Raw genomic sequence first — 27,934 nt, 5'->3', positions numbered from 1 at the left:
CTGGACGGGACTACCTTCTACAGATGTGGCATGAAACCCAATACCGACCAACGTAACTATAACTGCCTTCACTTTTCTGGGGTAAGATGGGAAATGATGACCATTTGAGTGGTCAGGACCACCTATAGACTGTGACTCACCAGATACTCTATCGATGCTGTACATACGTTCCAGCTTTTTCTTGCGCCATCCAGACTCGTTGGATTGATGTTGCTCTAGATCAAATGAGTGCTGTGCTGGCACAGTGAGTTTGGCACAATTCGGGCACTCTTTGGAGTTCTGTCGGCTCCCTGACCAACTTTTAGAAGGCCTTGTGATGTTGTGAGCACTGCCTGAGTTTTGCAGGGGATGATGATGATGATGGGAGTGATGGTGGTGATGTCTTTCGCCCTGCTCGGTCTTCAACACCACCAGCTCCATGCTGTCACTCTCGTGGTCGGACAACATTGGCCTCTCTCCGGAGATTGTGTACACATGAGGCTTTGGTCCGTCACTGGTCAACTTCTCCCCGCGTTCCTCAGAGAAGCTTCGTTCCAACTTGCTGTCAGAGATAGCAGAGAGACGACGCTTGTTCTGAGAGGCTTGGAGCATTTCTGGTGAATCTTCTTGGACAAGGAGGTGGTCTGTGGAAACCGAGAAGACAAAGAAGATGTCTAAAGAATCTGATCGGTAAAAATATTGTTAAAACTTATATTTTTATGCCCAATTACACAGTTGAGTCCCATGACTGACCACTTCCTACTTTTGACATTGGCAGTAGCTCATGAAGGAAGTCAGTGTTCTGAGCTGGCTTGGTGGGTATATAAGGTGCGATAGGCTGTCTGCACACATATCCCTCGGTGGGTATATGGGGTGTGTTATAGGCTGTCTGCACACATATCCCTTGGTGGGTATATAAGGTGTGTGATAGGCTGTCTGCACACATATCCCTTGGTGGGTATATAAGGTGTGTAATAGGCTGTCTGCACACATATCCCTTGGTGGGTATATAAGGTGTATAATAGGCTGTCTGCACACATATCCCTCGGTGGGTATATGGGGTGTGTTATAGGCTGTCTGCACACATATCCCTCGGTGGGTATATAAGGTGTGTGATAGGCTGTCTGCACACATATCCCTCGGTGGGTATATAAGGTGTGTGATAGGCTGTCTGCACACATATCCCTCGGTGGGTATATAAGGTGTGTAATAGGCTGTCTGCCCACATATCCCTCGGTGGGTATATAAGGTGTGTAATAGGCTGTCTGCCCACATATCCCTCGGTGGGTATATAAGGTGTGTAATAGGCTGTCTGCACACATATCCCTCGGTGGGTATATAAGGTGTGTGATAGGCTGTCTGGACACATATCCCCCGCTACCGTCATGGGTAAAAGGGACAATTTATCAGATTGGGGATGATTATTAGATTTCGGGCCCCAGGTGACGGTATTTCTGAGATTGCGCAGTTTGTAAACAGTTTTCATGCTGCTATGGTGAAATTGTATCATGGGTGGACAGATAGCACCATTGCGAATAAGCAATGTTCAAACTGCGGAGCACGACATGCCTTTGATGTGAGAGGTGAATGTCGGCTACGAAGCTGTGCGAGGGCAGACCGACATACTACAGGAGAGCAGTTCACCCCAGAATGATCCAGGGGGCTCCCAGACTTGTGTCTTAAACAACAGGTCAGTGAACACTACTGTGTATGGGGCTCCGAAGCTGATGGACGGTCACTGCACATCTGCTAACCAAGCTGCATCAGCAGCAATGGCAGTATCGGAATTGGACTCCGCTGACTGGTAAAGGGTTGTCTGGTCAGATGAGTCACGTTTTCTGCTTCATGGAACGGATGGACATTGGTGTGTCAGGAGAAGAACCTCAGAGAACAAACCCCCTGCAGCCATTGCTGGAAGAACACAAGCTGGTGGGGGCAGCGTTTTGGTTTGGGGTATTTTCTGGACCTATGTGGAAGGCACTCTTAGCTGATTTGGGTATGAATCCATCCTTGCAGATCATGTACACCCATAGATGCCGATTGTCTTCTCTGGGGAGGATGGGATCCTTCAGCAAGACAATAAGACATGTTATATGGCTAGAAATGTCCAACATTGGTTGGAAGAGTATGACCAAGACGTCCAAGCACTACCCTGGCCCCCTAATTCCCCAGATTTGAACCCAATTGATCATCTATGGGACCACCTCGATGGGCGTGTTCGCTCTATGCATCCTCCCTCACACCCGCTCCAGCAGCTGAGGGATGCACTGCAATCAACATGGCTCCACATACCAGTGGCAACCTACCAGGACCTTACCGAGTCACTCCCAGCCTGTCTAGCCGCTGTCCGTGCTGCACACGGCGATTACTCGAGTCGGGATATTAGCTTCTGGTCAGAATAATGGAACTCGACTGTGTAGATAACCTAATTAATATTGAACTTGAAAGGACTTGGTGTCCTGAAAACATTTTATCTGGTGATTGTTGGACGTCTCCATCACAAATGGAAGGTATCATGGAGTAAACAATCGTACTGCAGAATGATACCCATGTAGTGTCTGAATGAGCTCATTTTTGGAGGTTTCTGTTCCTCACCAGCACAGGTAGTGATGAGTTTGCTGGGATTCAGTAAACAAGTTGCATACACACCGCTTCTATTCCTGTTCTATTGTCTGAATTTCTCTATTTCTTCTGTGCCGAGGTCAGCTGCTCCAGGAAGCACAATGCCCGTCCCTCAAGAGCTGGCAAGGCTGAATAGGCATGAGCCAGTAGTGGTATTTAAGGCTGCAGCTCAGTTAATTAAAACTGGTCAACCAATAATTAAAACCAGCTTAGGCGCAATGTTCTGCACGCAGCGTTCAAAGCTCCACATGTAGGACTGTGTCTCGAGAGGGAAAGACAATCTCTATTATGTCAGAAATCCCAGTAGAAGCTGCTAAAAGCCAGGATTTATTTCTTATGTGAGATTCGACAGAAGAAAGATTGGGCCGACGGAGGCAACACTGACTCACAGCTGCAGCATATTGTGTACAGCCTTAGGCACCAGTGTTCAAGGAGGCTAGAAAGGGGTTCGGAGGCCAGCAACCTCATTACAGGAGGGCAGGATGGGGTCGCATTGCCAAGAAGGGTTGGAGAAATGGGCTTTATTAGTGACATAGTTACTGTGTAGAAATGTAGCAGAGGTCAATACAATGGATATCATTTGTAATATTTAAATTAGAATTTTTAATGACATTATTTTTAATTAGTTTAGTCTGTTTTTTACGTTTTATACTTTAAATATATTTAATAATTAAAAACTATTAATATACAGTTGCAAGAAAAAGTATGTGAACCCTTTGGAATGATATGGATTTCTGCACAAATTGGTCATAAAATGTGATCTGATCTTCATCTAAGTCACAACAATAGACAATCACAGTCGGCTTAAACTAATAACACACAAAGAGTTAAATGTTACCATGTTGTTATTGAACACACCATGTAAACATTCACAGTGCAGGTGGAAAAAGTATGTGAACCCTTAGACTAATGACATCTCCAAGAGCTAATTGGAGTGAGGTGTCGGCCAACTGGAGTCCAATCAATGAGATGAGATTGGAGGTGTTGGTTACAGCTGCCCTATAAAACACGCACCAGTTCTGGGTTTGCTTTTCACAAGAAGCATTGCCTGATGTGAATGATGCCTCGCACAAAAGAGCTCTCAGAAGACCTACAATTAAGAATTGTTGACTTGCATAAAGCTGGAAAGGGTTATAAAAGTCTCTCCAAAAGCCTTGCTGTTCATCAGTCCGCGGTAAGACAAACTGTCTATAAATGGAGAAAGTTCAGCACTGCTGCTACTCTCCCTAGAAGCGGCCGTCCTGTAAAGATGACTGCAAGAGCACAGCGCAGACTGCTCAATGAGGTGAAGAGGAATCCTAGAGTGTCAGCTAAAGACTTACAAAAGTCTCTGGCATATGCTAACATCCCTGTTAGCGAATCTACGATACGTAAAAGACTAAACAAGAATGGATTTCATGGGAGGATACCACAGAGGAAGCCACTGCTGTCCAAAAAACACATTGCTGCACGTTTACAGTTTGCACAAGAGCACCTGGATGTTCCACAGCAGCACTGGCAAAATATTCTGTGGACAGATGAAACCAAAGTTGAGTTGTTTGGAAGAAACACAGAACACTATGTGTGGAGAAAAAGAGGCACAGCACACCAACCTCAAAACCTCATCCCAACTGTGAGGTATGGTGGAGGGGGCATCATGGTTTGGGGCTGCTTTGCTGCGTCAGGGCCTGGACGGATTGCTATCATCGAAGGAAAAATGAATTCCCAAGTTTATCAAGACATTTTGCAGGAGAACTTAAGGCCATCTGTCCACCAGCTGAAGCTCAACAGAAGATGGGTGCTTGCAACAGGACAACGACCCAAAGCATAGAAGTAAATCAACAACAGAATGGCTTAAACAGAAGAAAATCCGCCTTCTGGAGTGGCCCAGTCAGAGTCCTGACCTCAACCCGATGGAGATGCTGTGGCAGGACCTCAAGAAAGCGATTCACACCAGACATCCCAAGAATATTGCTGAACTGAAACCGTTCTGTAAAGAGGAATGGTCAAGAATTACTCCTGACCGTTGTGCACGTCTGATCTGCAACTACAGGAAACGTTTGGTGGAAGTTATTGCTGCCACAGGAGGTTCAACCAGTTATTAAATCCAAGGGTTCACATACTTTTTCCACCTGCGCTGTGAATGTTTACATGGTGCGTTCAATACAAACATGGTAACATTTAACTCTTTGTGTGTTATTAGTTTAAGCAGACTGTGATTGTCTATTGTTGTGACTTAGATGAAGATCAGATCACATTTTATGACCAATTTGTGCAGAAATTCATATCATTCCACAGGGTTCACATACTTTTTCTTGCAACTGTAATAGGTAATAAAGCAAAAAAAAAAGTGTTGGTCTAATAAGTGTTTTATATGCAGGACTGTACATATAATAATTTGGACATTCACAATGTGTAGAACAAAAAAACAGGTTGTAAGAGTTTTTACTGTTAGAGCGTTACCACAACAATAAAAAAATTATATTCATCCTCTCACTGCAGCGAATGGCATTTATCATTTAGAGACAGTGAATACAAGGAACTTACTAATGTATTGCGATTCTCCATATTGCCTCCTTTGCTGTCAGGATTCATTTTTCTACGGCATTATACACTGCACCCTTTAAGCTGACAGAGTAATGACACGGTAACATCTGGGGTAACAAGATACACTGACACTTATGGGAATGGAATCTACTGACACCTGAAGGAATAGGGCACACAGACACTTGCGGGGGAATATGGGACTCACGGACACTTGCGGGGGAATATGGGACGCACGGACACTTGCGGGGGAATATGGGACGCACGGACACTTGCGGGGGAATATGGGACGCACGGACACTTGCGGGGGAATATGGGACGCACGGACACTTGCGGGGGAATATGGGACGCACGGACACTTGCGGGGGAATATGGGACGCACGGACACTTGCGGGGGAATATGGGACGCACGGACACTTGCGGGGGAATATGGGACGCACGGACACTTGCGGGGGAATATGGGACGCACGGACACTTGCGGGGGAATATGGGACGCACGGACACTTGCGGGGGAATATGGGACGCACGGACACTTGCGGGGGAATATGGGACGCACGGACACTTATGGGAATGGGATCTACTCACAGTTGGAGGAATGGGACGCACGGACACTTCGGGGGGCTGGACATACTGATACTTATGAAAATTGGATCTACTGACACTTGGGGGAACGGGATGCACCGACTCTTTGGGGGAATGAGGTGCACAGACACTGGAGGGAAGGGACGCAAGGACACTTTGAAGACGTGGAAGGACACACTAACACTTTGGGGGGAAGTGCACACAGACGCCAGGTAGATGGGACATACCAACCCCTTACTGTTGTATAATATCTTGCTCAGCACCAGGGGCGAATTGCCCATAGACCTTACAGGGAAATTTCCCTGTGGACCGCTGCCCAGGGGGCTGCCTGGGCCCTCCTCACAAGCGGCCAGTGGAAATTTTTCGGGACGTACAGTCATGTGAAAAAATTAGGACACCCTTTGAAAGCATGTGGTTTTTTGTAACATTTTTAATAAAAGGTTATTTCATCTCCGTTTCAACAATACAGAGAGATTAAAGTAATCCGACTAAACAAAGAAAACTGAAGAAAAGTCTTTTCAAGATCTTCTGTAAATGTCATTCTACAAAAATGCCTATTCTAACTGAGGAAAAAGATAGGACACCCTTGCCCCTAATAGCGAGTGTTACCTCCTTTGGCTGAAATAACTGCAGTGAGACGGTTCTTGTAGCCATCTACCAGTCTTCGACATCGGTCTGAGGAAATTTTACCCCACTCCTCAATGCAGAACTTTTTCAGCTGTGAGATGTTTGAGGGGTTTCTTGCACGTACAGCCCTTTTCAAGTCACCCCACAGCATCTCAATGGGATTCAAATCTGGACTTTGACTTGGCCATTCCAGGACTCTCCATTTCTTCTTTTTCAGCCAATCTTTGGTTGATTTACTAGTATGTTTTGGGTCATTGTCATGTTGCATGGTCCAGTTCCGCTTCAGCTTTAATTTTCTAACTGATGGTCTCACATGTTCTTCAAGCACCTTCTGATACACAGTAGAATTCATCGTGGATTCTATGATGGTGAGCTGACCAGGTCCTGCTGCAGCAAAGCAGCCCCAAACCATGACACTTCCACCTCCATGCTTCACAGTTGGTATGAGGTTCTTTTCTTGGAATGCTGTGTTTGGTTTACGCCAAACATGTCCTCTGCTGTTGTGTCCAAATAATTCAATTTTGGACTCATCTGTCCAAAGAACATTATTCCAGAAGTCCTGGTCTTTGTCAACTTTATCTCTGGCAAATGTCAGTCTGGCCTCGATGTTTCTCTTGGAAAGCAAAGGTTTCCTCCTTGCACACCTCCCATGCAAGTTAAACTTGTACAGTCTCTTTCTGATTGTAGAGGCATGTACTTCTACATCAACAGTAGCCAGAGCCTGCTGTAGTTCTCGAGATGACACTTTAGGGTTTTTGGAGACCTCTTTTAGCATCTTGCGGTCTGCTCTTGGGGTGAACTTGCTGGGGCGACCAGTCCTGGGCATGTTGGCAGTTGTTTTGAAAGCCCTCCACTTGTAGACTATCTTCCGGACAGTGGAATGGCTGATTTCAAAATCTTTTGAGATCTTTTTAAATCCCTTCCCAGACTCATAGGCTGCTACAATCTTTTTTCTGAAGTCCTCTGACAGCTCTTTTGCTCTCACCATGGTGCTCACTCTCACTTCAACAGTCAGGAGCACACCAAACTAAATGTCTGAGGTTTAAATAGGGCAAGCCTCATTCAACATGCAGAGTAACGATCTACTAATTATGTGCACCTGGTGTGATATACCTGTGTGAGATCTGAGCCAATTTAAGAGGGAATACATGTGAGGGTGTCCTATCTTTTTCCTCAGTTAGAATAGGCATTTTTGTAGAATGACATTTACAGAAGATCTTGAAAAGACTTTTCTTCAGTTTTCTTTGTTTAGTTGGATTACTTTAATCTCTCTGTATTGTTGAAACGGAGATGAAATAACCTTTTATTAAAAATGTTACAAAAAACCACATGCTTTCAAAGGGTGTCCTAATTTTTTCACATGACTGTATATTGTGCTGCTGGCAGTATGTATTTGGTGTGGTATAATGTGCCACAATATGGTATTGATGGCCCTGCCTTCCATCAGTTTGGACCCAACTACAAAATGGGGCCACTTTAAGTATTTTTTCCAGGGCCACTTTAAAGGGTTTCTACCACTTCGGTTTCACATATTTAGCTGTCAGACACTAGCGATCCGCTAGTGTCTGTTCTGCCCAACCATCCTAATATAATTGCTTTTGGGGCAGCCGTTTTGCTAAAAAAAGAACTTTTATTAATATGCTAATGAGCCTCTAGGTGCTATGGGGGCGTCATTAGCACCTAGAGGCTCCGTCTACCTTCAGAAACTGCCGCCGCCCAGCGCGTCCCTCCAGCCCGCCCATCTCCTCCTGAATGCGATCCTCCTTGTGAGCGCCTGTATTCGGCGCATGCGCAGTGAATGTCTGACAGCTTCCCTGCTCAGACATCTCCACTGCGCCTGTTCCTCGGAGCACTATGGCGTCATCGCGCAGGCGCAGTGGAGATGTCTCAGCAAGGAAGCAGTCAGACATTCACTGCGCATGCGCAGAATACATACGCTCACAAGGAGGATAGCATTCAGGAGGAGATGGGCGGGCTGGAGGGACGCGCTGGGTGGCGGCAGTTTCTGAAGGTAGACGGAGCCTCTAGGTGCTAATGACGCCCCCATAGCACCTAGAGGCTCATTAGCATATTAATAAAAGTTCTTTTTTTAGCAAAACGGCTGCCCCAAAAGCAATTATATTAGGATGGTTGGGCAGAGCAGACACTAGCGGATCGCTAGTGTCTGACAGCTAAATATGTGAAACCGAAGTGGTAGAAACCCTTTAAGTTCCCAGTCCGCTCCAGCTCAGCACAATACATTAAGGGGGAATTTATCATGAGGGTAATCTCTGAAGTCAGTGCTGCTTAAGTCTGTGCCGAAGTACTTTGCACCAAATTTATCAAATATTACAAGGTGTTTGTTACATTTGGTTCATCTTTAAACCCAACACTTTTGTCTAGAAACGTCACTCCAGTTTTTCTACATCACATCACCCTTGTACATAGCTAGATACGAAGTTTTACCAGGCACTTTTTAAAACTGGAGTGTGTGTTTGTAAAAATCCCAAGTCACTAAATTTTTGCGCAAGGGACCCAAAAAGTCGCAAAAGCACCTATTTTGCAATTTCTATGAAGCCATAATTCTGGAGCGCAGGGCGCGATACATTCCTCCCTTTACTGGCATCTTTAATACATGATATTTAGTTTCTTGCTGACTCCACCTGAAAATGACAGTAACTCATTCACGTTTAGCTCAAACAAGATCACTACAGATAATATCCTGCCTTTGTGTACATTTGGCCTCTGAGACGTCGCTTTTCCCCCTTTTCTTTGGAAGAACGCCGTTTTCCTGGCATGGCACATCATCTGCGCGGATGCCAAGATAACTGAATACCACACAAGCCCAAATTTCCAGAAAAAGACATTAATAAGAGACAAGTCCTTCAAGGTCACAGCAACAATGCACTATTAAGAAAGTGATGAATAATGAAACTTATAAGACACCTAAACAGGATGCAAACGACTAGAAACATCTTCTCTAAACTTACAGGGTCCAACATGTTCATAATGGTAGTCTCAAAAACAAGTATTTGTCGCTCACCCCCACTGCTTACAGCCATCGCTGCCTACAAAGTGCTTTGTGGAACATAAAATTGCAAGTTTACATCCTGAGAGATCATGCAGCCTTTTGTGTTCTGTACAGAACGCGCAGGGCAGGAGCAAATTAACTTTTCTGAGACCTAATTACTTGTTTCAATCACTAAAGGGAGCATGTTGCTGAGATGGGAGCCTGCCGGGTAGGTGGATAATGAGATAAACAGATCAAAGTAATTAGTTTCAATAAATGTTTTTTTTTATATATATATATACAGATGCTCCCTGTTGGAGTATCGAGCACCCCATGCAAAAGTATAAAGGGTTGCCAGGCTACGGGTAAATCAGAATAGAGCTTAGCAGCTGGTGCACTGTTAGAGAGATGTAATACTGGTGTCTAGATCTGCAGTGTCACCTTGCATTTTCTGGTCCCCATTGCTGTTTTTTAAAACAATGGTGATCAAAATGGCAGTGTTGTTCGCATTCATCGGCTAGATGCCAGTTTAGTTTACAATATTACTAATATAATACTGCCCTACTATACAAGAATATAACTACTATAATACTGCCTCCTATGTACAAGACTATAACTACTATAATACTGCCTCCTATGTACAAGAATATAATTACTATAATACTGCTCCTATGTACAAGGATATAACTACTATAATACTGCCTACTATGTACAAAAATATAACTACTATAATACTGCCTCCTATGTGCAAGCATCTAACTACTATAATACCGCTCCTATGTACAAGAATATAACTACTATAATACCGCTCCTATGTACAAGAATATAACTACTATAATACTGCCTCCTATGTACAAGAATATAAATACTATAATACTGCTCCTATGTACAAGAATATAACTACTATAATACTGCCTCCTATGTACAATAATATAACTACTATAATACTGCTTCCTATGTACAATAATATAACTACTATAATACTGCTTCCTATGTACAAGAATAGAACTACTATAATACTGCCTCCTATGTACAAGAATATAACTACTATAATACTGCCTCCTATGTACAAGAATACAACTACTATAATACTGCCTCCTATGTACAGAATATAACTACTATAATACTGCTCCTATGTACAAGAATATAACTACTATAATACTGCCTCCTATGTACAAGAATATAACTACTATAATACTGCTCCTATGTACAAGAATATAACTACTATAATACTGCTCCTATGTACAAGAATATAACTACTATAATACTGCTCCTATGTACAAGAATATAACTACTATAATACTGCCTCCTATGTACAAGAATATAACTACTATAATACTGCTCCTATGTACAAGAATATAACTACTATAATACTGCCTCCTATGTACAAGTAATATAACTACTATAATACTGCCTCCTATGTACAAGAATATCACTACTATAATACTGCCTCCTATGTACAGAATATACTACTATAATACTGCCTCCTATGTACAAGAATATAACTACTATAATACTGCTCCTATGTACAAGAATATAACTACTATAATACTGCTCCTATGTACAAGAATATAACTACTATAATACTGCTCCTATGTACAAGAATATAACTACTATAATACTGCCTCCTATGTACAAGAATATAACTACTATAATACTGCCTCCTATGATACAAGAATATAACTACTATACTACTGCTCTATGTACAAGAATATAACTACTATAATACTGCTCCTATGTACAAGAATATAACTACTATAATACTGCTCCGATGTACAATAATATAACTACTATAATACTGCTCCTATGTACAAGAATATAACTACTATAATACTGCTCCTATGTACAAGAATATAACTACTATAATACTGCCTCCTATGTACAAGAATATACTACTATAATACTGCTCATATGTACAAGAATATAACTACTATAATACTACCTCCTATGTACAAGAATATAACTACTATAATACCGCTCCTATGTACAAGAATATAACTACTATAATACTGCTCCTATGTACAAGAATATAACTACTATAATACTGCTCCTATGTACAAGAATATAACTACTATAATACTGCCTCCTATGTACAAGAATATAACTACTATAATACTGCTCCTATGTACAAGAATATAACTACTATAATACTACTCCTATGTACAAGAATATAACTACTATAGTACTGCTCCTATGTACAATAATATAACTACTATAATACTGCTCCTATGTACAAGAATATAACTACTATAATACTGCTCCTATGTACAGGAATATAACTACTATAATACTGCCTCCTATGTACAAGAATATGACTACTATAATACTGCTCATATGTACAAGAATATAACTACTATAATACTGCCTCCTATGTACAAGAATATAACTACTATAATACTGCTCCTATGTACAAGAATATAACTACTACAATACTGCTCCTATGTACAAGAATATAACTACTATAATACCGCTCCTATGTACAAGAATATAACTACTATAATACTGCCTCCTATGTACAAGAATATAACTACTATAATACTGCTCCTATGTACAAGAATATAACTACTATAATACTGCTCCTATATACAAGAATATAACTACTATAATACTGACTCCTATGTACAAGAATATAACTACTATAATACTGCTCCTATGTACAAGAATATAACTACTATAATACTGCTCCCATGTACAAGAATATAACTACTATAATACTGCCTCCTATGTACAAGAATATAACTGCTATAATACTGCTCATATGTATAAGAATATAACTACTATAATACTGCTCCTATGTACAGGAATATAACTACTATAATACTGCCTCTTATGTACAATGTTAGATGTTTTGATACACTTGTTAATAATAGGGTGGCACATGTTACCTCATACATTAGTCGAATTATACATTTGTATGAAAGTTACCCAACGTAATATTCTTATACCTCCACTGGATGAAAACAGGATTTGCTGTGGACGGTAAAGATTTAGCAGCATGTCCTGAGTGGTGGCTTTACAGCCCCTGAATTATTATATAGAAATATCCGATATTAATAGGCATGGGACTATTAACCCATAATTAGGTGAAGCGCGGTCTTACCTGAGCCGTTCTGGCTGTCCGGATGAGTCTGTGACAAGTATTCTCCAAAGGCCCTTGCTGCTCTTAAAAAGAAAGAGAGAGAATACAGTATGTCACAATCCGTCTACATATAACATCACTGATACATGCAACATAAGCACAAACAGCCATATATCAAGGGGGAAAATGATAGGAATACACTGCAATACCAGGCATGGCCTCCGGACAATAGAAACGCTGTTTAGTTCAACTACTGACACAGAGAATGAGACACAGAAACATCTAAACCTTTCAATTGGGTTGCAGGAAGTTGAGGCATCAATTTAAAGGTTAATGTACACCTTTGGTGACATTTTGTTTTAATGACTGTATTTTACCATTTTGGGCTAAAAATCATTTTTTTAATTGGTCTTTATTAAAAATGTTAAGCCATTTCTGAGATACAAGAGTTGCAAAATCTGTTTGTTTGCAGCCTCTGAGTTTCTGTTTTCTTTGAATCCCATCATCTGATGGCTCATGTGTAGCTCTTATCTCTGATATCCTGACCTCATAAAACAATTATATAAGCCATATTCTTATCAGTTTAAGAAGAATTAAGCTGTAATAAGCATCAGGAGATCAGAAATAAGAGCTGCACATGAGCTGTCAGATGACGAGATTTAAAGAAAACAGAAACTGACAGCCTGCACACTGTATTTTAGGTAGGTCATCAATTGTTATATCCTTGTTATAAACCTTGAAGGGATTGTCTAGGATCAGAAAAACATGGCTGCTTTCTTCTAGAAACGGCATCACACCTGTCCATTGGTTGTTTCTGGTACTGCAGCTCAGCTGTATTAAAGTAACTGGGATTAAGCTGCAATATTGTACCCAACCAGTGGACTGGTGTGGTGCTGTTTTTGGAAGAAAGCCACCATGTTTTTCTAAACCTGGACAACCCTCGAGTTTGTCTTCATCAGACCTACAGGTGCCTAGAATCATGTCCTGTTGTACAAAATGAGTCTGTAGAAGATGGACATTTGGAGATGTATGTGCAGGAGAAGCTCCAGGGCCGGACATGGTAATACACATGTATATGCGTGTGTATGTGGCAGGAGTGGGAAATAGCTGCGTGGCTGTGCTTATAATGATGTCACCTTTGTGATTAAATAATTACAAAGCAGCAGGGACACAACTGTAATTACTCGCACTTCTACCGCCTCACCATGGAGGTCTGAATAATGTAACGCCGTCATACATAATGAAGCTCCGGCATGGCTACAAAGCCCGGTGCTGTGTCAGAAATGTGCCACCGCGGGGCCCCTCAGGAATGTCACTTCTCTACGCTGTGCTGCAGATACCAATGAATATCTAACCACGAAATATACTGTATATATTAAAGGGATTGTCCGAGTTAGTTTTTTGTATGTTTCTAACTAATCTAATGTAACAGCTTTACCATGCACTTACTGCATCTGTAGTGGCTCCTTTCTCAGATGTCACTGAGGGTCACATGACCTGTGATGTCAGCTTCTCTCCCTGCTCTGATGAAGTTTCCTGCACAAGCCTGAGAGAGCAGCTATGTGTCTGTACACCAGACCTCACTGTGCTGGCCATGCCCCCCTGCACTGGGAGCTGCTGCTGTCTTCCCCTAGTCTCCCTCCCACTGGATACTTCAGGAAAGATTAACCCCTTCAGGAGCCCAGACTCAGGGCTGAAAGCTTTACTGATGAAAGCTTATTGAGTAGCTGCAGGCAGCGAGGAGACAAATGCTGGGCAGAAATTGTTGCATGAAAAAAAAGGGCCAGAAGAGAACCAGGGAAATATAAAAAAAAAATTTCATTTAATTTATATATTGCTGCCCATCAGATTTACAGTGCTATATATTTTTTTCATAACTCGGACAACCCCTTTAACAGGGTGAAAACCAGCAGTACCAGATGGTATACAAGAGAAAGGAGGCCATCAACAAAGAAAACCTAATGAAATGATATCAATATAGAATGGAGGCTTTATATCTCCATGCTCCGCTTCTGTCTTTTGCTACAATCTTGTCATAAGGTCATAGGGAACGGTATTATAGTAGTTATATTCTTGTACATAGGAGCAGTATTACAGTAGTTATATTCTTGTACATAGGAGGCAGTATTATAGTAGTTATATTCTTGTACATAGGGGGCAGTATTATAGTAGTTATATTCTTGTACATAGGAGCAGTATTATAGTAGTTATATTCTTGTACACAGGAGCAGTATTATAGTAGTTATATTCTTGTACATAGGAGGCAGTATTATAGTAGTTATATTCCTGTACATATGAGCAGTATTATAGTAGTTATATTCTTGTACATAGGAGCAGTATTATAGTAGTTATATTCTTGTACATAGGAGCAGTATTATAGTTGTTATATTCTTGTACATAGGAGGCAGTATTATAGTAGTTATATTCCTGTACATATGAGCAGTATTATAGTAGTTATATTCTTGTACATAGGAGCAGTATTATAGTAGTTATATTCTTGTACATAGGAGGCAGTATTATAGTAGTTATATTCTTGTACATAGGAGGCAGTATTATACTAGTTATATTCTTATACATAGGAGGCAGTATTATAGTAGTTATATTCTTGTACATAGGAGGCAGTATTATAGTAGTTATATTCTTGTACATAGGAGGCAGTATTGTAGTAGTTATATTCCTGTACATAGGAGCAGTATTATAGTAGTTATATTCTTGTACATAGGAGCAGTATTATAGTAGTTATATTCTTGTACATAGGAGCAGTATTGTAGTAGTTATATTCTTGTACATAGGAGCAGTATTATAGTAGTTATATTCTTGTACATAGGAGCAGTATTATAGTAGTTATATTCTTGTACATAGGAGGCAGTATTATAGTAGTTATATTCTTGTACATAGGAGCAGTATTATAGTAGTTATATTCATGTACATAGGAGCAGTATTATAGTAGTTATATTCCTGTACATAGGAGCAGTATTGTAGTAGTTATATTCTTGTACATAGGAGCAGTATTATAGTAGTTATATTCTTGTACATAGGAGCAGTATTATAGTAGTTATATTCATGTACATAGGAGCAGTATTATAGCAGTTATATTCTTGTACATAGCAGCAGTATTATAGTAGTTATATTCCTGTACATAGGAGCAGTATTATAGTAGTTATATTCTTGTACATAGTATGGGGAATGGCTCTGGTAGGCAGGTTAGTGGACTCAGTATAGAGGCAAAGGACCAGGTGGTAAGTCACTCTTCAGTGTTTATTCACACTTATAACATAACACAACAGTCACTTTTCAGACTTGGTGCTTGTTCACACCCATAAAAACAAAATAAAGTTCACCTGGTATCCTGGGTGTCAGATCACACCCAGCTGAATGTTCAGCATCAGAAAGTCCACTTACAGGCTTTAAGGCGGCCTGCTCGCCTGACAAACGGCCTTCAGACCTCAGCACAGAGATCGCCAGAGCTCCACTGTCAGAGGGAGGTAATCCACACCACCTGACAGTGCTGGCTGTTTTTTTTTTTATAAGCCTGCCAAGACCCGGCCTGGCACGTGGGGAGTAGTTACCCACCCAGCACTTTGACTACTCCCAGTAAGAGCCGCCCCGGATCAGCTATTTACAGCCATACTAAATAGCAAAGTGTCAATCAGCATTAGCTGCCGCTGACACAAGAAAGTACCAGCTCTTACTTCACTGAGGCCAGAAGCCTTGGTGACACATACCTACCATCAATGACGACCCCTTGTACCTTCCTACAATAGGAGCAGTATTATAGTAGTTATATTCTTGTACATAGGAGGCAGTATTATAGTAGTTATATTCTTGTACATAGGAGGCCGTATTATAGTAGTTATATTCTTGTACATAGGAGCAGTAATATAGTAGTTATATTCTTGTACATAGGAGCAGTATTATAGTAGTTATATTCTTGTACATAGGAGGCAGTATTATAGTAGTTATATTCTTGTACATAGGAGCAGTATTATAGTAGTTATATTCTTGTACATAGGAGCAGTATTATAGTAGTTATATTCTTGTACATAGGAGGCAGTATTATAGTAGTTATATTCTTGTACATAGGAGCAGTATTATAGTAGTTATATTCTTGTAGACAGGAGGCAGTATTATAGTAGTTATACTCTTGTACATAGGAGGCAGTATTATAGTAGTTATATTCTTGTACATCGGGGGGGGCAGTATTATAGTAGTAATAATAACCTTTGCTGTATCTTGAGACATAATTTGAGTGACATCCAGAATAAAGAAGACAGTATTTAGCAAAATGTATTCTTCTTTATTATGCCATTGATGTTAATATACATTTTCTCTGCAGTTGCTCTTTACTCTAACAATGGCTCTAGCACAATGATCTGGGAAATCTATAGTCAGTTTTTAATGATATTTCAGTTTTATATTTTTCACACCCCAAATGATGAGGAAACCAGTAACATAGATGCAGTATTAATGGCCCTGTGTTTACCAGATGTTTAGGCCTCAGTAAAGTCAATGATGGGAGCACTAACACTGACTGACCTGCTGAAGGGTAATGCATCGTCTGCTCTCACTATTATTATTACCACAAGTCAATTGCTCTGAGATTTCTGGAGGAATGGGCGATCTCTTTCTATCTTCTATCAGAGATCTGTCCCTGCCGTGGTGGCTGAGTGAGGACCTTAAAGAGCCAGTGCACAATGAGTGGATCAGTGCGTGCACCCTGCAAAGTCACAACGGTTTTATAATGATGCTCAGGGTGCTGCGACATTATCTTTTTATCTCGTTAGAAACACTATGAAATTCGTACGTTTATTAGAATTTCCTCTTGGCCAACATCTGACTGCAGAGTTTTTTTCATTAAAAATAAACCACCATCCTCCACATGGCAAGATTTTACATGTAAGTCTCTGTTCACCAACATTTTGGGACCTCGACAAAGGCAGTTAGGATCCTTTTAAAGGAATGTGTTCTTTAAAGGGGCATCTGTCAGCAGTTTTGTCCCTATGACACTGGCTGACCTGTTGCATGTTCACTTGGCAGCTGAAGACGTCTGTGTTGGTCCCATGGTCATATGTGCCCGCATTGCTGAGAAAAATTAAGTTTAAATATATGCAAATGAGCCCCTAGAAGCAACGGGGGTGTTACCATTACACCTAGAGGCTCTGCTCTCTCTGCAGCTGCCGTCCTCTGCACTTTGATTGACAGGTCCAGGCAGAGAAAACATTCACATCTGGTCCTGTCAATCAAGGTGCAGAGGACGTGATGGTTGCAGAGAGAGCAGAGCCTCTAGGTCTAACAGCCACGCCCACTTTGCTCCTAGAGGCTCATTTGCATATATTAAAACTTCATTTTTCTCAGCAATGCGGGCACATATGAACATGGGACCAGATGCCTCCAGCTGCCAAGAGCACATGTAACAGGTCAGTCAGTGTCATAGGTACAAATCTGCTGACAGATGCCCTTTAAATTGGGGTAGCCGTCTGATATCTTGTCAATGCTGAACTATGGCAACCACCACGTGGCTGTCACAATCAGTGGGGGGGGGGGGGACTCCACACTGAACACAGGAGGGAAGGGGAACAGCAACTGGGCCTGGAAACTACGGAAGAGACAACCCTAATCCGGGTGGTGAGTGTAGGAATATTCATATGCAGGATACCTAGGCCTTTATATCCCTATTAGGCCCTGAAAAAGGTTAGGACCAGAGACAACCCATTTCTCCCCAGATGGACGAATGGAAGTCTTTGTCTCAGGCCCAGATACAAACAACAGGGAATATAACAAACACAAACAAACGCAACACTTAACTTCTGTAGAGACGGAAGAAGAGGAACACCAGAGACGACCTCACACCAGCTCAGCCAAACCCAAATGAAGCTATCAACCGCATAGTCAGAAGGGTGGGGTCAGACTATAAAGGGTAGGAGTGATAACCACTGAGCAACAGCTGAGAAAAGGGAAGTGGTCATTAACCCCATCAACACTGAATCAAGAGAAATCAAGGAGGCTGTTAGATTCCTCCACGCTCAGCCAATCTCCTTGATTTCCTGACATCCGTCACCTGAGGGACGGTGACCATGGCTTCTCAAAATGCCAGTTGCAGAAAAAAAAAAAAAAAAGTATGTCCCCCCCACCCCCAGCACAGCTAGTTTCCACTGTTTTCTAAATCATATACTATGAACTGACTCTCTAGAGGACCACTGCTGGATGCTTTATGTCCAAGGGCAGTTTCAGAAGTGATTGCCGGTCCTACCCAGTCCATTTATCACCTCATGCCAGCATGGGGGTCGGTGGGTCTGTGAATGCTGTGAAATCTCGGAGGTCTCTGCATGATCCTTCCTACTGTGTTCACCACTCGTGCCCAGGCAGCAAGGCCTCGCGACGCCCGCTACGTGTGGACTATTTGCTATCCGCCCCCGCTACCTCTGCTCATGCTGTATTGCATCCGGTATGAAATAAAGGATCATTTTTATTGATCTGCACGGGTGAGCGCCGCCTCCTTTACCTTCTACTACAGTGGTTTGTATTCTTTTGATTGGCTTGTGCACCGCCGTTGTGCAGTGAAGACTCAAAAGGTGCGTTCACTTTGGTTTGAGGTTTTGTTGGCATGATTTTTGACTGAGCTTTTAGCGCGCCGCCTTCGCTATATCGCTTTCTTTGCACGCCCGCTGGATTACTGCCCACTAGGCAGAGCTGAGGGTGATGCCCTGACCCTATCCGTGCGTCTCCTTCCCGTGGCCCCGGTAATCAGATCAGCACAATGAAAGCTGCAGGAGGCCGAACGTTTTAATGAAGATGATAATGAAGACGTTAGACGCTGATTAGTCAGGCGGCAAACTTCAGCCAAATACACTGTTTAGTGAATAAGTCCAATCTCCGCTCCACTGGCAGGAGCACAAATTAGCTTCTTGGCTTGTCTCCGCCATGTCCTCTCCTTAACACCCGTAATCATCTTGTTTGCAGCCCACGCCACATCTATAAAAATAATCCGCGTAGCTGCCGCCCACCGCTACAGGCCCTGTGATTTGTGTCGTCCCCCCCCCCCCAGCTCAAACATGGCTATGCTCAACTAATATCTTTTCAGTGGTCATTCATTATAATCCAGTCTGCACTCATGCTGCTTCTCTCCTTGTCCCTCAGAGCTTGCAATCTAATTTTTTTTCCAGTACCTGTGATGCTAGGGAATGGAACGCGGCGGTTATATATTCTGCATTTTATGGGTGCTCCTTCCATCGGGCAAGGGTAGATGCCACCCTTCTTATACTGTAGAGGGCAGCACTTTGGCAGGCCATGTCTGTGCTTTCCCAATTCTATATGACTCTTGGGCCAATTTAGCCCTCCGGTGTGTGCGAAGTAGTGCAGTTCATCTAGGGATGCAGACTCCTATGGGGCCCCTGGGGTCCCTCCTCTCCACATGTGCCCTGGCAGCTGCTCTACGGTATGTATGCTTTATATATTGTCCTAGCTAATCTCCTCACTGGGAGATAAAAGAATACATGGCAAGAATGTTCCTGCATAGTATGATACCCTTGGTCAGGGCACTAGATGGCGGTATACAGTCTGTTTGTACTGGCACCTTGGGCTCATGTGGATTGTTACACGTAGATATTAGCCAATCCTGCTCACAATCGGGAGGCGGATGAAATGCACAGATTGTATTCATGGCCGCCTCTCCCAGTGTAGCTACAGCTTTCTGTAGGCAGAGTAATGGAAGAAATTCACTTTATGTCCCTGATTTAAATAGCTGGAAAGTGCAGGAAGATGGGCTGAAATATTATAGAGTTTTATAGTCGTCTCCAAGGGCAGACAGCGAATTATTACCCTCAATACTTCTGCTACAACTGCTGGTGGCAAAGGTGTCTTTGGATGACACCGCAAAACTGCTGACAGCACCTAGGTAGGAGCCGTGGAGAGGCAGGCAGACATACCTGTATACATGCTTTTATTATCAGAAGCAGTGTGAATAAGAACTTATATTCTGCTGCTCCTGCAATTGCCCCAAAGGCAGCAGCTCATACTGAAGTGCCCTCTGCAGTGAGCTGCTCCACAACCCACTGAAGCAGCCTTCTGGATCGACACTACAACCATCAGAAAGTCAATACAGACTGCTTCTAAAAATGAGGACTACAGCTCTACTAGTGACAGGGACCACTGCAGAATAGTGAGTGCAGCTCTGGAGTATAATACAGGATGTAACTCAGGATCAGTACAGGATAAGTAATGTATGTACACAGTGACTGCACCAGCAGAATAGTGAGTGCAGCTCTGGAGTATAATACAGGATGTAACTCAGGATCAGTACAGGATAAGTAATGTATGTACACAGTGACTGCACCAGCAGAATAGTGAGTGCAGCTCTGGAGTATAATACAGGATGTAACTCAGGATCAGTACAGGATAAGTAATGTATGTACACAGTGACTGCACCAGCAGAATAGTGAGTGCAGCTCTGGAGTATAATACAGGATGTAACTCAGGATCAGTACAGGATAAGTAATGTATGTACACAGTGACTGCACCAGCAGAATAGTGAGTGCAGCTCTGGAGTATAATACAGGATGTAACTCAGGATCAGTACAGGATAAGTAATGTATGTACACAGTGACTGCACCAGCAGAATAGTGAGTGCAGCTCCGGAGTATAATACAGGATGTAACTCAGGATCAGTACAGGATAAGTAATGTATGTACACAGTGACTGCACCAGCAGAATAGTGAGTGCAGCTCTGGAGTATAATGCAGGATGTAACTCAGGATCAGTACAGGATAAGTAATGTAATGTATGTACACAGTGACTGCACCAGCAGAATAGTGAGTGCAGCTCTGGAGTATAATACAGGATGTAACTCAGGATCAGTACAGGATAAGTAATGTATGTACACAGTGACTGCACCAGCAGAATAGTGAGTGCAGCTCTGGAGTATAATACAGGATGTAACTCAGGATCAGTACAGGATAAGTAATGTATGTACACAGTGACTGCACCAGCAGAATAGTGAGTGCAGCTCTGGAGTATAATACAGGATGTAACTCAGGATCAGTACAGGATAAGTAATGTATGTACACAGTGACTGCACCAGCAGAATAGTGAGTGCAGCTCTGGTGTATAATGCAGGATGTAACTCAGGATCAGTACAGGATAAGTAATGTAATGTATGTACACAGTGACTGCACCAGCAGAATAGTGAGTGCAGCTCCGGAGTATAATACAGGATGTAACTCAGGATCAGTACAGGATAAGTAATGTATGTACACAGTGACTGCACCAGCAGAATAGTGAGTGCAGCTCCGGAGTATAATACAGGATGTAACTCAGGATCAGTACAGGATAAGTAATGTATGTACACAGTGACTGCACCAGCAGAATAGTGAGTGCAGCTCTGGAGTATAATGCAGGATGTAACTCAGGATCAGTACAGGATAAGTAATGTAATGTATGTACACAGTGACTGCACCAGCAGAATAGTGAGTGCAGCTCTGGAGTATAATACAGGATGTAACTCAGGATCAGTACAGGATAAGTAATGTATGTACACAGTGACTGCACCAGCAGAATAGTGAGTGCAGCTCTGGAGTATAATACAGGATGTAACTCAGGATCAGTACAGGATAAGTAATGTATGTACACAGTGACTGTACCAGCAGAATAGTGAGTGCAGCTCTGGAGTATAATACAGGATGTAACTCGGGATCAGTACAGGATAAGTAATGTATGTACACAGTGACTGCACCAGCAGAATAGTGAGTGCAGCTCTGAAGTATAATACAGAATAGGTAATGTATCTAAAAATATTCTGGTGGCAAAAATTCCACATGATGACAGAACTTTAATATAACTGGACAGCCTTTAATATAACTGCCTATTCTTGTCCGCAAAGCGCGGACAAGAATAGGACATGTTATTTTTTTTGGCGGGGCATGGAACGGAGAAACGGATGCGGACAGCGCACTGAGTGCTGTCTGCATCTTTTGCGGCCCCATTAAAGTGAATGGGTCCGCATCCGAGCCGCCAAAACTGCAGCTCGGATACTGACCAAAACCACGGCCGTGTGAATGAGCCCTTATTGTGTAAATATTGATAGGGAGGGACATGTCTGATAATGACTCCAGGGTAGACAATACAGGGAATTATTAGTTCCAGTTGCCTATAAAACAAGTCACTGGAATCTCTGCTCTGATGAGTTGCTCCACAGCGGCCGGGGATCAGCAATTGGGAAAGTGTAAGAAAACATTTAAAAGTGCAAACTGTTATTCCCCGTTTCCCTGTGATCTACATGGCCTTTGGACACGTTTAAGTATCAGCAGGAAATGTTTGAGTCTTTCCTGCTAAAATCATAAAATCCCCCAAAATTCCTTGAGTTGTCCTCTTTCAATATGGCTGCCACGGCATCCTGTCCCAGCAGGTGGTCAGCCTTCCCTGACTTATCAAGGTGATCACTGTGTAGAGAAATACAAGAGGATGGGATGTGCAGGTGGACATGATCAGACACAACCCGGACCAACTGCACCCTAGATGTTAGCCTCTTGCCTCTTGCTGACTTTTCAAGGTCGCTTGGAAAGAGAAATCTCAGGACGGAGGATCTGGGTGTCAGACGTGTGATGGCGGTTATTTTATTATACTCTGCACCCAAGTGATATAAATGATTTCTTCTCCCACCAACCCCATATACCAAGTGTCCATCTGATAACTCCATGGCCGTTGCTCCCTGCCATCAGTAGTTGCAGGCTGGGGAGAGGCTGACCACAGTCCAGGGAAATCTCATGGTCACTACTTCATGGCCACACGTGTCGGGCCCCTGGCCAATATTACCCATAGAGGACTACAGAAGAGATATCCATGTCCCCTGAGATACCCGAGCGCCCACACAAGCCTCCCCAGTAATGAAGCCCCAGCCTTCCTGGCTGTGACTATGAAAGTGTATATCCCTCCATAAACAGGCAATTTGTAAATGTTTTATTCCTGTCACGTCCAGTGGTCGTTCCCTGCAGTGTGTCCCTTCATCCAAATGGCAAAGCCATCTTTTTCATGCTCTTGGGGCATAGCCATTGGAGATGAATCTGGACCTCTCCATATGGGAGACTGGCGGAGCCCCCAATGGGCAGTGCAGGGGCCAGCGACATGTGATGAGCTTCTTAGTAAATATGGGTCCTGTTCACAGCATGATCTAGGTGAGGGCAGAGTCACGTCAGCAGCAGGAGCTTCTATGTCTCTGCCTTGAACCCTGTCCCTAAAATCTCAAACTCAAGTCAGTGACGCAGCTTGGATTCCTGGCACCCGCCTGTGATCCCAGAAGGTGACACTGCCACTTAAGATGTGGGAAAATGCAAACCTCCAGCCGCTGTGCCCAGTCTACAAATCACAACCATCATATTTCTGATCATTGCACATCAGCATGGGCAGAACAGACAGCAAATCATCATTATATAGCTCCAACATATACCATAGGGCGGAGAACATTGGAAGAACCTCCAAACTACCTGCAAAGTGTTACCTTACTGACAGCGAAATGCAGGGAATTACTTATGTCACCCCAGGATACATCATATGACACTGACATGAGCATCAGACATATCATCTATACATGACCACCACTGATCACTGCAAACGCCCTGGTGTCCACATCTGTCCTGCAATTCCACCCATCCCAGGACAGACCAGTGCTGTCTGACTATCTCATCCTTCTCCGGACACCAGTTTACCACATTAGATGGAGGCTGAAAAATCTTCTCAACCTCTTCGTCAGCTGTGGCGCCGCCATCTCTCAAGGTCATATAGAGTATACATGAAAAGTGACTTAATAGCCTTGATTTTGGGGGATCTGTGCAGCTCACAGAGATACATGGGTCCATGCATCCTGTAGGGGGTCCATGCATCCTGTAGGGGGTCCATGCATCCTGTAGGGGGTCCATGCATCCTGTAGGGGGTCCGTGCATCCTGTAGGGGGCCCGTGCATCCTGTAGGGGGTCCATGCATTGTGTGCGGGGTCCATGCATCCTGTAGGGGGTCCATGCATTGTGTGCAGGGTCCATGCATCCTGTAGAGGGTCCATGCATCCTGTAGGGGGTCCCTGCATTGTGTGCAGGGTCCATGCATCCTGTAGGGGGTCCGTGCATTCTGTAGGGGGTCCATGCATTGTGTGCGGGGTCCATGCATCCTGTAGAGGGTCCATGCATCTTGTAGAGGGTCCATGCATCCTGTAGGGGGTCCCTGCATTGTGTGCAGGGTCCATGCATCCTGTAGGGGGTCCGTGCATCCTGTAGGGGGTCCATGCATTGTGTGCAGGGTCCATGCATCCTGTAGAGGGTCCATGCATCCTGTAGAGGGTCCCTGCATTGTGTGCAGGGTCCATGCATCCTGTAGGGGGTCCGTGCATCCTGTAGAGGGTCCATGCATCTTGTAGGGGGTCCATGCATCTTGTAGAGGGTCCATGCATCTTGTAGGGGGTCCATGCATCCTGTAAGGGGTTTGTGCATCTAATTCAAGGTAATAGCATTGACCCAGAATGCATTTGATTCACTAATGTTATTACCCTGTGCATCCTGTAATGTAGTCAATGTAATCCATCCAGCATATATCTCTGATGGACATCAACGGTCTTTTATTAGTTCATATTCCAGACATAAGACTGTTTTATTTTAATGTATTACAGCATAGGGAGGCAGTCAGCAGCTGGAGCAGTAGGGTGCAACCTGTGGGACTACAACGCCAAATGTGCCAGGGCATGATGGCAGCTGTCAGAAGTGGCAGACCACATGTGGATATACATAAGGAGCAGAGCCATCCACCCTTCCTATTACAGTTTATGACACATGGAGAACTGCTGACAGCTCTGCTCTCTGGGCTTGTGGCTATTTAAGAAATGCTGGTCCCATATGTATTGGCATATTGAGGGTCCAGCAACTGGTTACTATGGTTTCTAGCAAATATAAAAGACTGGACACGATGGGAGTTGTAGTTTTACAACTTAGGAAGACTTTCACACTAGCGTTTTGGCTTTCCATTTGTGAGATCCGGTCAGGGCTCTCACAAGCGTCCAAAACAGATCAGTTTTGCCCTAATGCATTCTGAATGGAAAAAGGATCCGCTCAGAACGCATCAGTTTGCCTCAGTTCCGTCTCCATTCCGCTCTGGAGGCTGCTTGCAGCGTTTTGGTATCCGTCTGATGAAACTGAGCCAAACGGATCCGTCCTGGCACACAATGTAAGTCAATGCGGACAGATCCGTTTTTCACTGACACAATCTGGCACAAAAGAGAACGGATCCGTCTTGGCTGTGTTACAGATAATACAAACTGATCCGTTCTGAACTGATGCAGAAGGTCCTATTATCTGAACGGATCCGTCCACGACCGATCCGCACAAAACGCGAGTGTGAAAGTGGCCGATATGGACGGCATATCTTAACCTATCTGCATAGTCATGAAACAACATCTTTGCAGATTCAGCAGAGCTGACGTTGTCGTGTCATGCATCCTGCAATGAAATGTAAACCCAGAAATAACGAATGGCGAGTTCGGCCAATGACAAACCCAGCTCTGCTACATCTTTACTATGTAGCAAACCCATAGATTTGTGCAGAATACTTTAATAGACTATTTGCAAAATTGACTCCAAGACGTGCAGAGAACATAAGACTTCCACAAAATCCCCAGGGTCCATCCCTTTGTGTCTGCTTTAACACTACACTCAGCTCAACTTCACCACCAGCAAATACCACAAGGCAATTACTAAGACGTCCTTCCCAGAGATGTCTCCGGTCTGTGATGACACCTAATATCCCCCCCATTATCCCGGCCCATGGCAGCTGCCCGGCCTCTGCTCCTTTCCATCAATAACCCAAAGAGGAGGACTTCCACCAGCTCCCTTCACTGGTTCTACTGGTTCCCACCTTAATCTCCACTATGGTAAATCCAGGAGATGTGTCCTCATCGCCAGCTCCTGATGACAGAGCCCTTCATCGATGACCTTGGCTACAAAGTGTTAAATGTGACCAAGTGGAGAAGGGGAACATAAAGGAAGATGCATCCGGCAATTCTCTATGATATTGGGGGGTGGGCTTCCTTCTAAAAGTTGGGGGCAGACTACCATCCAATGGTGACAAATGTGTAAATCTGATGATTGCCAGCAGTGGCATACAGAATAGCATATATATATATATATATAGTATAATATACCACTATATAATAGTGTATATATATATATTTATAGTAAACTGTGTTTGGTGATACATTTTGATACATTGTATACCTTGTTCCTCCGCAGCCTCCTGTTCTGTGCAGTGTTGCTGGTGTCACCATAGAGCCTGTGGTCCCCCGGGTGCCATCGCTTGGGTGACACTATAATTAAGCAGGGTGCACTGTCTGCTTTCACTACTCCTATGATAACACTTGTAAAGCAAGAGTCTATTAAGCTTCCCCCTCTGTACCGTGCAAAGGGATCATCTGAGGATCTACCGGAGCTGGAATGCAGATGGTTAATACCATAGGGGGGCATATTCAGGAGTAAGGAGGTCTCTGCAGATGGCACAGCTGCCATCCTGAACCCACCGAATTATGTCATATCACCAGGGCCAGTCAGGTGGATGTGCAAGTGGTAGCATGTAGCCAGAGAATAGACCCATGAGCTTGCAATCTATACCCCTCCAGCTGCATGCACTCATCTGCTCATTCCTAAAACACAGAGTTTACAATCTAATGCCCCACAGGTTTGCTGCCATGCACTTACCTAACTTTGGCTGCTACATGAGAGATGGTGTCATTCCTCAGTGCCTTCTTCTTGGAGACAGCTGTGCCCATTCTTGATGAGAGAAGAGATTGGGGGCCACATCCGACCAGCCCAGGGTGGGGAGCAGCCACTAGGATGAAGCTGGAGGTGCAGAGGAGCTGGAAGGATGCTGCTCCTGCCTGGATGGAGACTGAGCCCGAAGCCTGTGCAGCTCGCATTGATCGCTGCAGGAGGGCGGAGGGAGCTGCTCCTGCCAGGAAGCCTCCACCATGTATGGGCAGAGGATGCGTGACCCAGTCCTCCTACTGACAGCATGGGCAGGGCCAGGTGGAGGAGGGGGCACCCAGCACATGCCAGTGTGCAAAGTCTGCGCCTGCTAGGGCATCCACTGCAAGTCACTGCACCCCCATCATCCTGGGAGAGGAGGGTCCAGGCTGCTGATGAGCACCTACTGTAGCCTTCACTTGCTCTCCCAATCTAAGTGCATTCCTGGTTGGGGGTATTAGGGAGGTAAGTGGCCAAAAAAGGACTCTAGCAATCAATGCCAAGCAGCTGGTGCAAAGTCAAAGCAGATATTGGGATTCATTTGAAAATGTAGCTTTACCTGTGTACAAATCAGCAGGTAGAGTATTGTGCGCGGCTTCTACTGTATATCGCTATCATTTACAGGTTAAATTATAGTGTAATATCGCAGCGTAGTAATTCACTGCAGCAGACACCTGCCATGGGCTCCCATAATGCACTGCTCTCTGCATACAGAAATCCATTATTATACAGAATTATTATAATGTAGAAGGTGGCTACAAAGACACG

The 27,934-nt window shown here is 43.5% G+C and overlaps 1 protein-coding gene across 2 annotated transcripts in view; it reads right to left on the bottom strand.

Annotated features, from left to right (window-relative positions):
* NSMF (NMDA receptor synaptonuclear signaling and neuronal migration factor) overlaps positions 1-27,290 on the bottom strand; it is a 45,272-nt gene extending 17,982 nt beyond the window's left edge. For both annotated transcript variants that reach the window (XM_044306573.1, XM_044306572.1), the window contains exons 1-3: positions 27,122-27,290; positions 12,423-12,484; positions 141-623 (exon numbers count right to left, since the gene is read on the bottom strand). In XM_044306573.1, the coding sequence (XP_044162508.1) occupies positions 141-623; positions 12,423-12,484; positions 27,122-27,192 (616 nt within the window). In that variant the 5' untranslated portion in view covers positions 27,193-27,290. The remainder of the gene's footprint in view (positions 1-140; positions 624-12,422; positions 12,485-27,121) is intronic.
* Between the last annotated feature and the right edge of the window lie 644 nt (positions 27,291-27,934).

Source organism: Bufo gargarizans, chromosome 9 (genome assembly GCF_014858855.1).
Source record: "Bufo gargarizans isolate SCDJY-AF-19 chromosome 9, ASM1485885v1, whole genome shotgun sequence".
Classification (NCBI taxonomy): Eukaryota; Metazoa; Chordata; class Amphibia; order Anura; family Bufonidae; genus Bufo; species Bufo gargarizans.
The sequence above is the reverse complement of the archived record's forward strand: the minus strand, read 5'-3'. Positions and strand labels throughout refer to the sequence as shown.